Source organism: Argiope bruennichi, chromosome 4, assembly GCF_947563725.1.
Source record: "Argiope bruennichi chromosome 4, qqArgBrue1.1, whole genome shotgun sequence".
NCBI lineage: Eukaryota > Metazoa > Arthropoda > Arachnida > Araneae > Araneidae > Argiope > Argiope bruennichi.
In genome coordinates, this window is record NC_079154.1 from 68,089,778 (window position 1) to 68,105,573 (window position 15,796).

Below are 15,796 nucleotides of genomic sequence, written 5' to 3' on the forward strand. Positions count from 1 at the left end.
CCTGTCCAGCTGTTCAAATATAAAGTAATACGATAATTACAAAATGAAAAGAGCTATATATATAAAATTCTATATACAGATTTAGCATCTATAGTGCAGACACAATTCAAATTTTGAGCCAAATCCAATTACAGATTGGCGATCTATCGGTCTGTACTTACAGAAATATATTTCTAACAGAAATATATTAAATTCGGTATGGAATTTTATGACAACAAGCGCAGTGCCAAATTTTTCTTTCAGACTGTTAGTAAAAACGCGTTTGAATAAAAAATTCGATGTTTTAATGGCATTAACGTATTCCAGGGATTAATCACCAGATATTTCGCCAAGAATAACATGATAGATTTAGTAAAAATGCTGCTAAATCATGCCACAAGTCAATATTTTGTAACTATTGTACGCCAAAGCCATGTAAGACGTTCTCTAGCATGACCAGTTTATTAGAGATTATGCGAGAAAGTTTTGCGGTGCACTCCGCGCTGGTTATGATATAATTTTTTCTTGGCAATTTATCTGCAATAATGCTGCATCCATAAAGATATTAACTGGTATTAATTAATTCATTATCAACCATTGCTATTAGATCACTATTTACATATTAAGCGATCCATCATCAGTAGTTTCAAAAGAGAACATTAATACAACGAATTCTATCTCAAATGCTTTCCAAAGAAATAGTTTTTCAAATCAGTAAAGCACATTTTCTTACATGTCTTATATTTATGCTTGTTTGCAAACGAATACCGAATACCGAAATTGATCATGGATTAAGTGTATTTTAATACATTTTATCGCATCGGGAAATGAAACAATTTGCTAAGGACAATATCTAAGATTCTTTAAAATAATCATTTTTATATGTTTGGTTCTTAATTTCTTGTAAGTATGGCTGTGTTTTTATTATATTCTGAAGAAATTATATAAAATTAATTGGACCTATTATAACGTTTTTTATAGATACGAAAGCTTTTTTATTAAAATAGCTGTCGTATTAATTGTTTTGGACTAACGTATATCGTTTGGTACGTGTTGTTTAGAAAAATTTATCCCTAATCTTTTATTTCTCTTTTTATATGTAATTACCATATTACTATAATTTATCATTTATAATGAAACTTCTTTAGAAATTTTTAAATTTATCAGCAATTAATAAACAAAATTTATTTATATTATTTTCTTACTTTCATATACAAGTTTTAATTTGCGATAACTCGACTTTTGCATATTCACTAGACTGATGCGGAAAACTATGTTGCTTATTTAATATTAATAAATCATTGCTATATTAAAAGTGAAGATGATTTATAAAGATCGTTTTTATTTATATATTTGTTTCGATTAAATAACTACAAGAATATTCCTTAAAGCTTATATCGTTATGCCCATGAAATTTATGAACATTTTTTTAATTTCCATTTTAGCTTTGTGATAGAAATCGTTTTCAGAATTTAATACATTATTGTTCTAGAAAGAAAAATATTGGAAATAAATTGTTTTAGTCATTTGGAAATTAATTCTGGTTTTTAAATTACCTGAAATTCATAACTGAACTTCAATAAAAATACTTATTTCTTGACAGAAAATTCATTTAATATTTTTGTCAAAGATTTGAAATTTGATATTTTACATGCAAATAATTTTAAAAGAAAAACAAATTTTATATCTTGATGATAGATTAATCGTATTTTTATTATTGCTGAATGTCATTCGTGAAATATACTCGTTTGCTTTTAGCTCAAGCATAGTCCTACCGCAGCAAAACACGTTTTACAACTTTTGAAATGAGTCTGGTGCATTGTTGAATTTGGAAATCACATTAATTTTAATTTTAAAATATTATTCATCGTTCTAGATATAATACAATTACGATAAACAAAATCCAAAATTCAATTAATTCCTGACAAAAAAAAAATGAATCCCCGTTTATAAAAATGAAGTTTTTTGACTTTCATAAACTCAATATTTTTATTTCCTGCTTAAAAGAATAGTTTTAACAAATATTGTAATAATGAAATAAGATAAAGTATTTTTAAAAAAGGAAATTTGCCAACTGAGTACCTAAGGATTAAAACGATATTCAATGTAATGATTTTGACAAATATTACTGAAAAAGTTTTTTTTTTTTTTTTTTTTTTTTTTTTTGGAATGTGGGATTAGAACGAAAATGAAATTATCGAAGTGGAAATTTCCACAACTTGCAAGAATGAAAGAATCGGAAGCGAGGGCGGTCTACTGGAATTGTAAAATTTCTCAGTTATAATATATCAGCTATTTCTATAATTTTCTTTTTTTCGTGACATAATATGAAAAAAAAACTTGTGAAAGAAATGGTTCACATGAATTGTACTCAAATCTCCGGAAACAAACGAAAATTCATAGAAAAATGATCAGAACAGCCTTAAAGTTTATTTGAAAACACAATATGCACTCTTCTTCAAATGTGTAAATTTGAATTTATAAAGAATTTTGGAAATATATTTATTTAGGAGCTTTATTTCAACCGTTACTGAGTTCTCTAAAAATTATCTTTACATCTAATGTTACAGAACTATTCTACTTTTCTTACAAAAATTATTGCATTAACATGGTGCTCTTTGAATAATTTCTAAACAGTGGAATAGTATGTAGTGTTCTCAAAATCATTTGAGAGTAAATCTGAGATTAATTAACTCAGAGTTTTTAATTCAAATAGCATTTACTTTTCTTTGGACAATATTGGATAGCAAGTTTGTTTGATAGTTTTTGAATTACAATAAAGTTATTAAATTATTCAAAATGTTGACGGAGTAAATCATATAACGAATTCATGACAAGCAAACAAAATTAAAAGAATAATCGTTCCAAGATGATTTGATGAACAAAAGTTAAATTATAGACAAAGAAAATATAAGTTATTAGCATTATAAATGTGGTAACTCTACAAAAGTGCTGGTAAAAGAGATACACTTACAACTATCAATATTGTTTATAAAATTTTTCATCAAATTGAAATTTTCGAAATATTTTAAACAGCTTGAAAAAGTTTGAGTGTTTTGTTATGGAACTGCAATAAAACATTCCTATTGTTTGGTTTCTTAAATGTTTTCTGGTTATTTTTGTATGTAAAACATCTTAACTCAGGGTCTTAATTCAGGAAAAATCTGTCTTAAAATTTATTATTTCTTCAAAATGAGATTCATAAGATAAAATGCAAAAGGAATCGATTCATATGGATTATACATATTAGGAAAAACCCCCAACAACCTATTATTTTAATATGAATTCTGAAGTTTAAATTAAAAAAACACAGTACTTATTTTATCCATTAAGTATTAATAACTATTATTAATTATTCCTGTTTTATAAGAAAATGTATCAAAATTATATCAATAACATAAAATGGTGATAATTCCTCTCAGCTAATTTAACAATACATTTTTGAAAGAAAAAAAATCGAAAATATTTCATGATACTTCGACGTGCATATCTAAATTGGTGGAAGTAGAGTACTTTCAATATAATAAAAAATCTGAAAGGCTATCATTAAATTAAATTGATAATTTATAAAAAATTTATAAAAATTTATTTATTTTTATAATAAGTATATTGAGGTGAAAAGATATCAGTTTTAAGAGAATACAAAGATGTTTTTCCTATAAAAAAATTACATGAATAACATATATTTGCAACTTTCGAAATTTTTTTAAATGGTTATATTAATCATAATCTATACATGTAGACGAAACATATGTAATGTTAACTGACTATCATTTTTGTAAAACTATGACGGCGTTGAGCGTTTCGTTAAAAAAAACAGTCTCATTAAAATTGTATGGAATACCATAAAAAAAAAAATTTAGCCCCTAATGATGTGTTTTTTATGTTATAAAGATTTTTAAGCTAAAATTTTATATAAAAAATAAAATTGAATTAAAAATGGAAATATTTTTCATCGCATTTTATCGAACCCTGTAGCAATCATAATAAGAAAAAAATTCAATGAATCTAACATAAGGAATGTAAATATTTAATGAAATCCAATATAAAGATTCGAAGTGAATTTTCAATATATATTACATTTATTGTTTCGCAATGGTCATATCTAAAACTGTAAATAAACAGCTACAATCCACAATTGAAAATTCAAATACTACTAAATAATAGGATAAACGGGACAAGTTTAAATGTCTTTATTGCCATCCAAGTGAAAATTAATTTTATAAACTTCGATTTTTCATTAATAAATTTCGTGTTTATTGCTTCAAAGTTTCACAATTCCTATAATCACTTTTTTATAGTAATAATTTCTCTCTTACAATTTAAATAATTTTCAGCCTTACAAAAGTAGTTTATTTTTATGAGTTACTCATATGATTACACTCATACCTCTCCACATTTCCTACTAACTTACATAACTTTAAGAAACACTCACAGAAAATAAAAATAAATTTAAGAAGCAACCATCGCACAATTCCGTTTATCATCGCGTCCAAAGATGCGAAACGCCGGCTTGAAAGAGAGCAGATGCGCATGCGCGCGAAGAGATCAATGAAAAGATTCAAAGGAGAAAAGCAAATCAACATGGCTCTAGCTCATCTTGCACCTTCACAGTGAAAAGAACCTCCGTCTAGAGTAAACATGCCAGCATTCTGAGCGGCGTGGAAAGAAAAAAACGCTCAAAAACATGAAAGAAAATCCCGAAGCTTACAAGTTGGAACTAGATATGGAAGATGAAAAATCTACTACGTGCTGTGCATTCTTATGTCCGGTAAGTTTTAAAATTCCTCCTTTAATTCAGTTTTTTGAACTTCACATTGGAAGAATCGTCTGCTGTTTTGAGATGAGTTGAATTGTAACAGAGCTTCTGTTCTTTTTTAAATTATAGCAATGAAAATAACATTGTTTTGTTATAAGTTTTATATGTATTTCTTTAAATATTTATTTGTAACTTTTATCTTTGTTTTTAAAAGTGTGAATATTTTTTTTTAAATCTGTGTTTGAAAATAGATAAAGTGAAATTGCGAAAAAACAAATACTTGTGGAGATACATTTCTGTTCTATCTAATGTTTCAAAAGTATTATTTTGATTTGGAAACGGAATCACTGTTCGTTTGCTTGTTTTTTTGCATCAATTAATTCAGTTGTTTTTCTGTTTTTCTTATAAAAAATTTCTTTCCTAAAATTATTTACTAAACTGATACAAATATTGTATTAAACAACTCAAGACAAAACAACTGAAGTGAGCACATATCTCCAAATCTAGCGCCAATGAAAAGGTATGATAAAAACTATTGCAACGATTTTATATTTAAATTTGAAATTCATAAAAATGGACAAAAATATGAATTTTTTTCACTGACAAGAAAGTATACAATTTCTGAGAAATTTAAACTTTTTTTGACTAGATTATTCTTATAAGTATAAGATTGCATATTGTAATTTTTCATTATTTGATATATGAAAAAATTAATAAATACTTTTTAATGAATTTTTAAAAATTAAAGGAGAGTAATAAAACTTTAATTTTCTCTTTATCTTAAAAATACTTTATGTTGTCTATGCAGCAATTCCAGAAGTAAATTAAATATTATTATAAATTAATTGTATTAGTTTTTGTCGACTGTTCTACTTTACGATGAAAGCAATAATATACTTCTCGAAAAAAAAAACGTTTTTTTCTGAAGAAACTTTCAGGCTTAATATAAAAATTTAATAATGTATTGACTTACTGCATTTTGAAATGCTGTGAGAAGTATAAAAATAAAATTGATTATAATATTATGACACTTTAAATGACTATCAATTGAGTACCACAGATAATGACTGAGAGGAGTAGGTGCTTCTTTTTTTTTAAACAAAAAGATGAAAGCTGAGAATCATTTCAAATAAGACAGATCATTCATTCTTATTTTTTATACTTAAAATACTTTTCCATTACACATATTCACCAATTCACAGAATTTAAAAAAATATTTGACAATTTACAACATAACAGGGCAAATAGGTAAATTTGAAGAATATTAACATAGATATTTCAACAATTTCTTCCATATCTTACCAAACAGTAGAAAACTTGCCAAATATTAACTAAAGAATACAGTTAGATTATAATATTTAGTAATTTATCAAATTTAAAATATTAAAGTTTGGCTATTGTACGGTATTCTTTATTTAGCTAAAAAATAACTTAGTTAAAGTTATTTGTTAAAAAACTGAGGCATACAGTATAAGAAAAAAATTAAGTTGTTAAAAATTCGATATTTTAATTTTTTTTAATATCAATCCATTTCATTTTCTTTACAATACCAAATTTCTGAATTTTTCCATTATGGTGCTTGTTTTTTCTCTGTATTAAAATGCCTAGTTGAAATCAAATCTTTCACTTGTTAATGAATCTCTTCAAGGCTTCATCATTTTGAAATTACATGTCTAAGATCTGAATCCCATATAACGTCTTTTACATTAGCATATAATTTTTATTTTTAAGCTCAATCTGAAATGTAGATGAAACAGCAAAGTATAAAGTGCTTGCAAAGCTTCACTTGCTAGTAAGTTTTACGGATTCCGCTCTACTGCTTTAAAAATTGAACTTACAGTTTCATTTGATCGAAAATGTTGGCATAAACATATTAGAAATGTATATAAAGTTTTTGAATTTTTAATTCGACAAATTTTGTGTGAGAATAAAAGGAAAATGGAAGTTATAAAGGAAGTTTTTAAAACTGAACGGAAATAGCGTAAAATGATAAATTTTTATTTGAAAATTAGATATTTTGTGCTCATTTTTTCATAAATATGCTAATAGAGAAATGGCTGTCGCTTATTTCCTGCTGTATTTTTTTAAAATCATAATAAAAAGTTCAACAAATATATTTTTAAGAATTTTATTATTTCCTCAAATATTTGCAGAAACATAATGCATGTTTTGCAAATTTAATGCGGTATCATAAAAGGTTCAAAAAGAAAATTTTCCACGCATCATGTAATTGGCTTTCATATCATATTTTTCTAAATAACATTTGGAACAACCAGTATTTCTTAATTACTCGAAAGTTTTTACTTCATTTGTAACTCTGACTTTTGAAATCAATGAAAAATTGCTTTCGGTGCTTTTTTTAAAGAAAACATGTGATTTTATTAATTTATTATATAGAATTAAAATGCTTTATTAGCATTCATTCAGTGAGATACTAATTAAAATATTTAAATAAATAATGATTATAACAACAAAAAATTCAAGAAAATATTATATTTATATAAAGTTCAAAATGAATTATAAAAACCATAAATGTTTTTTAAAGTCTTTATTTTCTGTGTGTTGGAAATTATCAAAAGTTACAAATATATAAAAAAATGTAAAAAATTTAAGATTAATATAATAATATTTAATAAAAAGTATTAACCATGCTGATATGATTTTTCTCATAATAAAAGATTAAATTAAATTTTTAATGCCAGTTGCCTATTTTAGAATGCTTTCTTTATTCTTGTTTTAAACTAAAAATATCATAAAACACTGGCATTGAATGATTTTCATCACAATGAAAACATAGAGTCTGACCATTAATTAAAATGTATCCGTATCTTTGAATTATTTTATCAAATGTGGTATCATATTTTGTGAATCGGAAAAAAATGAAGATATACTCCTAAATGTTATTTGTAAATACTTTTACAGTTGAAACAAGCAATTTCTTCTGTTTCAAAGAAGAAATCTAAAAAATTAAGTTCCAGCCCATTAAAAGCATTCTGTTTGAATTTAAATCGAAATTCTATCATTTTACAAGCATTCATGCTCCAGAAAAGAACCAATTCGATTTCATGGAATCCATGGCAAATGTGATAAGCAAAATTATTTTTGGAAGCAACGGCACATTAATTAAAACATGAAGCGATAACATGCCAAATCCAAATGGCATGAGCTGTTGCGTTTATCATGTAAGTGCGACATCATGAATTTCAACTACAATATTCGAAATTTATTTTAGTGATGCAATGGTATAGTATCGAAGGAAAACCGTTTAACTGGCTATTCAATATAAAAAGTTATGGCTGTTATACTTGGATAATAAATGCATAATCATAAACCTTCATTTTTTATTATAGCAATCCATTTTACTTAAATATTTAGCAATAAGACTTCTGTGCATGCAAAAAATGGTAGTTTCTAATATTCTAAAGATTTTTCACATCATTTCATGAAAGCAAAACAAATTTGCCTATCACCCCCCGACACTAAATTTAGTTTTTACAGACTAAACGTCACGTTTTGAAACGGGATGATAGCAATTTTAGACTATAGTCAGACACAGGTATTGACACATATTATCATACTGACTTTAAATTTCCTCGTAATAGGAATGCAAAGATTTTTTTTTATCCAATGAGGCAAATTCAGTTCAATGTTCTGTATTTATAGTAATTTTTCAGACGATTTTGATATCCACCAACTTCCCGAAGTTGAATCCTATCCATTATGCTACTGTTGCGTTAGGGAATCTATCTTAAATCCTTGAATCTATTTATTTATTCAAGGATTTATTTATTTATCTTTGAATCCTTGAATTTCTTATTAGATTACATCCTAGATGAAACATTTATTTTTATATCCGTTATATTAAATACATATCTTTACTAACAACAAGGAAAACTATATATAAATTGGCTTCCTACTGGTCCAACCATGAGATTAAAAGCAATCAAATTTCACACATATATAATTTGGAGGGAATAATGTGTACTTTAGAGCGATTTGTTTGGAGAAATTATAATTTGTTCTTTAATTAATTAAAAATTAAGCGAAATTTCGACGCTTTTTCATCATAACCACCGAAAATGTTGAATAAAAATAAATTTTACATCATTTTAAAATTTTTCAAAAATTAAATTTTCAATCATACGAATTTAGTTTTCATAAAGTTTTTTTTCTATTTTTAACTAAACTTTAAAGTATTTGTAAGCTTGTTTTACAATATATTTTATTGTTGCCATGAAACACAAAACATTTTCACGCTTGCAATAAATATTTCATCATGAATTTTCCTTCTTGTGTTGAAGGTATGAAAATATGCTCTATTTTTCCTTGAATTTATATTTAAAACATGTTTTTTACAAAAAAATTTGAAAGTTTGTTATATTTAAAATTAAATTCAACCTCATAAGAAGGCAATGATTAAAAAGTCTTAAAACACCTTTTATTAAAACACTACTGTTTTCTTGAAATAGAATTGCATGTATAAAAATATATTATCATTCTTACAGCTTGAAAATTGTACAGACTAAATTCTTTTGTTAAACAAAGAAATGTTTATTGACTAATCTTCAGAAATATTTCACAAAGTTTGAAGTATATTATATATTACACACAAAATTTAAATAGTGAACGAGCCAACCATCTATTCTAATAACTTTATTGAACATGTTTAGTTTCGATAAATAGTCATTATATAAGTCGTATTTCGTTTCAAATTCAAATTCAAATTCAAATTTTAAATGAGACGAGAAAAAATTATCGAGATCCTAGCATAATGGAAAGAAGTATGTAAATTTTTTATAATGGTACAAGTTTTCTTTTACTAAAATTTGAAGATTGAAAATACCTTTCTGAAAATGTTATTACGAACAAATCCCATAAAATATTAATCAAAATTTGTTGCAATCATCAATCCCGACGAATCAGTTGATCGCTAAAGGCGGCTAGGAAATTTATGAAGACATGTGAGACACTTAAGTGTGTCCACGTAATTTTTATATTTGAAATTGTTTTGACTTATAGATTTAAATATGAAAACTTCGGTAATTCAAGGTACGAATCAAGTACCTTTTTGTATGTGAAAAGAATTAAAGCTATTTACAAATACAATTTTGAAGTTATGATTGAATAAATCACTATAATTTATCATTGAAATTATTCCTGAATCTTTCAATATAGTACGCGATGAGATGTATCCTGTATCAATCAAATTTATTAAATAAAGCCCACTCTTTTTCTGAAGAACAAAAAAGCGTCTAATCTTATTTTCTGTGCTAAGACATTTTGTATAATGAATTAGTAATATTTCAAATTAACAAAAGAATGCGACTAGAAGGGCAGAGGAATTCCTGCAGATGCGAAGGGGGAAAAAAACCACCTCAGCGTAAAATATTTTCTTTACTGTCATATGATCGGAATGTGAAGCAAACATCTTCAGTGTGGTGCAAGTCAAGTGTAAATCTGTCATCCCTGTTGTGACTATAAATAAATTCTCGCTCTTCTATTCCACTTGAGCTAAAAAGTGAGGCCGAAATCTGCAAAAAAGACGTTATACAGCTACTGGCCATTTTTTATGAGTTTAATAATATACAATTCAGTCCTATATAAGCGTTTTAACTTCCTAAACCCTCAGTGGAGGATTTAGGTACTTTGGGGCCCTAGACAGTGTGTATCAATATGCGCTTCCTTTAATAAGTCAATTGTGTTTCGAATTTCAGCTCATTTTTAAAGTTTTAATGATTTATTTTAGGTTAATATTTTAATTTTATTTTGTTCGCAAATATGTATTTTTTCGTATTTATATGTTATGATTACAAAGTGACCGGCATCCATGTTTGAACACAAAATTATCAAAGCAGAAGTGCAGTTTTATAAATAACTGAGTGAACATAATGAAACATACTGGAACTTGACTTATTACACTTAATAAAATGTTAACCCTATGCACACAGATGGTGTTTCTCACTCACCATTCAAGACGGTGCATCATTTTGACATTTTAATTAATTTATTTTTCAATTTTTGTTATAAGAAACGCCTAAAGGGTGAAAAGATGTAGACTAATTTTTCAAAGAAATTCGACTTAAAATAATTATGTATATTTATTTTTTCAGTGCAATAAACAAATCTTTGTATTAGGTGAATAATTATGCATCGAATTACTTTTCCGAATGTAAAGGGTTGATATTATCTTAATATTTCATTATTCATAGAATGTGCATCTTTTGTTAACTTATTTATTTGTCAACAAAGAAAATACTGTTTTTTAACCGACCTGCTTGCGGTTCTTGCTTAACCTTGCTACCCTAGGGAGCTGCCTAGTCTGAGTAGTTGGAAATCCGTCACTACATTGCCTTAAGCCCATATAAAAATTCCAATTACGAATTTTAATTTTTGAGTTCCTTACACTATGCTTAGCTAAACTCTTGCAGAATTTCATTGAGCTGTTTCAGATTTTTTAAAACGCGAACGAAAAAATAGTTTAGAAACTCATTGCGATTTAAATAGTTTCTTCAAATTTGCTTAAAAGTCTCTTTTTCATTGAATTTATTTACAGTTGATTTCATTTATTTTGATTAATTTTTTTTGGACTCTGGTGTCGCATTAAAATTTATATGAAAGAACTAGCTTCTCAAAATTTATTTCTTCCGACAAAAAGACCATTAGAAGAGCATTTAAGATATTCTGATTTAAATTGCTTTTATAGAATAAGTGACTGAATGAATGAAATATAAACTCAATCAACAATAAGCCAGTTTTTGTCAACAATAAGCCAAAAGGATTAATTATATTTTTTATTAATTAATTTTAAAAGTTTTCTCCTGGTTCTAATTGAACATTGTATTCTTATTTTTTATTGCAATAAGTTAAATTTTATGTAAAAAAATCATTATTATTTATTATTTCTTTATTAAAGAATTTTAATATGCTTATTTTAACTTAGAGCTTTATATAATAGAATTTTTAAAATCAAATTATTCTTACTTAAAAATATTTTGCATTTTTTGACACAAAGTTTTCCTTTTAAATGTAAGATATATTTATACGTATTATGTCTTTTCGTATTCGTTTATTCAAGTTATAATGGAATTCTTAAAAAACCGGGAAAACATAGAATATCTTAAAAATATGAACCAAAAAATTAAATTTCGAAAAAACTTCAGTAAAATGTTATTTCGTACTTTATCTTGTATATAAAAATTCATATAAATTGATTTAATTAATTTGTATAGCACTACAAATAAAATTTCTAAATTTGATGAATATACAAATATTTGTTTCAATTTAAAATTAAATTCACAGACTATTACAAAGTTACATTCATAGACAATTTTGTAACTATTATGAAATTAAGTTATTTGTTCCATATAAAGAAAAATCAATGAAACAAAATTCAGCTGAGTTTATAAATATTAGATTATATTTTTCGTTTCCATCAAAATACTGATTTATATATTTTTTATTTCTAAGTACAGAGTTTGGGTTATTTGTTAGTTTCTTAAAGTTTTAGACAAATGTTCCAAGTTGGACTCATTTTTCGAAATATAAAAATTCCTTGATTATTTTATGATAATTTTTCATAAACTATAATTTTAGTATATTTTTTATTTATTTTCAGTCAATTTCTAAATAATTAATATGAATTATCAGCTGAGTGCCACAATTAAAGTGGAGAGAAATTTAAATTTAAAATGTAATCTATAAATTTTGAGAGCATTATTATGAAAAAAATTTTTAAAGAGATTTTCAGAACTGTATCAAATAAAGGACAAATTCAAATAATTTAGTTAATGTTAAGTAAAATATTTGCACCATTAATTGCAAAATATTTTTTATTTTGGTTTGTCGAATGTCTGAAACAAGTTATTGTAAAGAATAAAATAGAACAATTTAGAATTTTTAAAAGGCCAATCGATTATTAACAGAGAAAATTGAAAAGTCTTTTAATTAAATTCTTTTTAAGAATAGTTTATTTTTATTAGTAGTTTGGTTTTGCACCTGAAAGTGTAGTGAAAGTCAGACGATTATTGTTAGATGCATATATTAGAGAAAATCTAATTTATTGAAAAGCAAAAAACTTAAGTGCTTTTTGCGAATTTAATATGTAATATGTATCATTTTAAAAAGTGTCATTTTCGACGACTATACAAGACGCATGGAAAGTTATTCTTTATAATATACAGAAACTGAGAATATCGTAATATTTAATTTAAAATGATTTTACATTTTATTTTGGCCCTCCAATCCAAGTTTATAAATTTCCTATTTAGGTCAGTGAGGCAGTAATGTTTTTTCAAATCCCATAATTCTCCGTATTATGATTCCGGAAGGGAAACAAAAATATAATGAATTCATTTTTCGAAACAAAAACATTATTTCTGACCTATTCTTCACATTTTTATGCAGCACAAAGTTTGAGTCGTTCACAAAAACAAATGTTCAGATTCCGTGTCGTATAAAGTATTTAACTAGCCATCTTTATGCAGGATACAGAAAGCAAGAAAAGAATATTTATGTATTTTTCAAAGATAGGAAATGTATTTAGAATACTTCCATAGTTAAATTTTGTTGAACTGGATACAAAATGTTATTTTTATGGTGTTTGTGAATTGGAAATTTCCTGGTATATTTTTAGATTCGTGAAATAATTTTTCTTTTTTAGAAATTTTTTTATTTGTGTTGGGTTAACAGTTAAAGATAATTATTTCTCTGAAAACACTCTTCTTTTTCTAGGAAAACTTTTGACATTTTTTTTACAGTTATGTAAAAAAAAAATTTCATTCGTATTTTTATCAAAAATACGAATGAAATGTACATTTTATACATGCATGATACCATAAATGTAATTAACAAGACTCCGATATTTTTTGTTTAATTTATGAGAAGAAAAAAATTAATGAATTTTTTATTCAGATTCCTTTTTTGTTTATTTGTTTTAATAACTGTATTAACAAATTTTTAATCAAAAATTTTAAAAACTTTTGGGTGAGATGATTTATTATTTTTCATATAAAATAAAAAATAGGAATGAAATATTTTAGTTATTTGTGTTCCTTAAAGAGGGAATTTTAAAATCATATTGATAAAATAAATTATTATTTGTAGTACTAAATTTATAAACAAGTAGAAAAATTAGTGTTTGAATTCTGTTGATTGGACCATTGTAACGAGTTATTCAATAGCTTTTTTTTTTTTTTTTTACATTTTCAAATAACGACCAGTTTTTGTTTTTAGTAATTCATTTGGTTAATTTTCCTTTTAATGTCCTGAATTTTAATTCCAGCTTAATTTGCTTATAATAAAGAGCAATTGTACTCAAATTATTAAAAAAACTTGTCTTTTATATATTTTTAAATGATGATTCTTTACTCTTCAATTACCTCAAGGTAAATAGTCTGGAATTAGACTCTTTCTCTCAAGTTTATTTCAATTATTTTGATTGTTGCCATTTATTCAATTTTGAATGTATAGGGAAAACAAAAAGCTTTATTTATTCTTGTCCTATTTTTTATTGTAAGCCAGAGGGACTGGTCCCCCTAAAGCTTTCTCGAATTCTCACTAATAAATATTTCATGCCAAAGAACGCCTTGCATAACATTGACGTACAACAGTTACAAAATATTATCTTTTGGTGTGACTATAGCATTTTTACTGAATCTAGCGTATCATTCTTGGCGAGACGTTTGGCGATTAATAGTATCCGAAAATTGAATTTGTATTCTTTAGATTCTTTTTTCTCAAACTGAAACAAAGATTGCACACAAAACTGCACTTGTTGTCACAAAATCCATCCTAATTTGATATATTTAAGTCATTGCGTTTTTGAATTATTATATTAACATGTTTCTGTAAGAACAGACCTACAGACAGTCAACCCGTTGTTGGTTTTGTCTTAAACTTTGATGAGCGTCTACACTTTAGATGTTAAATCTGTACACCTTATCTTAGTTAACTCTCTTCGTTCTGTAGTTGTATTAACTTATATTCGGTCAGCCGGATGAATAAATTTCTTCCGAATAGATTTTACTCAAAATTTGACAGAAATCTGCAAATTTGGTGTGAAGACAGTATACCAAATTTCAACCATCTAGCTCAAAGCGTTTTTGAGTTATTTTTGTCACAGATAGACGGATATTTCCCAAAACTTTTCCCTAAAACTTGGGGATTCGCCAAAATTTCGAGTTTCAAATTTTTGGATGAGTACATTAATTTCTTTCTCTATACTACTCATAAAAAGATTTGAATTTAGTTATTAAACTTTAAGCAATACATTAAGAATTTAGTTATTAAACTTAAGTGAAATAACAAGCAAAACATTTCTAGGCAAAAATATATGGAAAAAAAAGCTTTTCTTAAAATTTCAAATATTTGACTAGGTAAAAAGAATTTTTATTGGATAAAGAACAAAAAAAAAATTAATTGGATTATATATGTTTTGTGTTCCTTAATTATTACTCTTTCACAAAATTCTAAAAATCTAGATGGGCGAAGAGCCAAATATATTAATCTGTCTCGTTTTTGGCATCTTCTGAAGTACATTTTCAACACTTTATTTTTAACATTTTCTCTTTGACATAAAGGGCGAAAAAGAAAATCTTCATCACAGAAATAATAATAAGAGTAATAATAATTTAATATATACAACTAAGTTTCCTTCTAAATTTAAAATAAGATATACTTTTAAAACATATAAGTAAAATTTTAAACTAGTAAAAGCTATTAAATTATTAAAATTTTGGTTTCAAGTTATTGTAAAAATATTTTGTAAAATATTCTAAATGAGTGAAATTTTCATTAACAACTTTTTATCTGTAACAGCATCATTGGCTAAAATTTATTCTGAATTATTTCATTTTCGACATTTATTCGTAAGCAATTTGCAATTTATTGTTTAAGTGTAAAATTTTATAGCAAAAACTACTTGGTACAAAAATAGCTTTAAATAACTTTGGAAGAAATTTACAATTAACACATCATTAAAAACACTTTATTAAAAAATAATTTTAAAATTTTGTATATGATTTTTTATGCAAAAAAATTCCTTTTAAAAAAATATTTTTT

General features: G+C 25.5%; 1 protein-coding gene across 1 annotated transcript in view; it reads left to right on the forward strand.

Moving 5' to 3' along the window:
• The first annotated feature begins 4,598 nt into the window (after positions 1-4,598).
• The window catches only part of LOC129965486 (BTB/POZ domain-containing protein 6-B-like), a 113,788-nt gene continuing 102,590 nt past the window's right edge, over positions 4,599-15,796 (forward strand). The window contains exon 1 of the mRNA XM_056079402.1: positions 4,599-4,750. Within this exon, the coding sequence (XP_055935377.1) occupies positions 4,667-4,750 (84 nt within the window). The 5' untranslated portion in view covers positions 4,599-4,666. The remainder of the gene's footprint in view (positions 4,751-15,796) is intronic.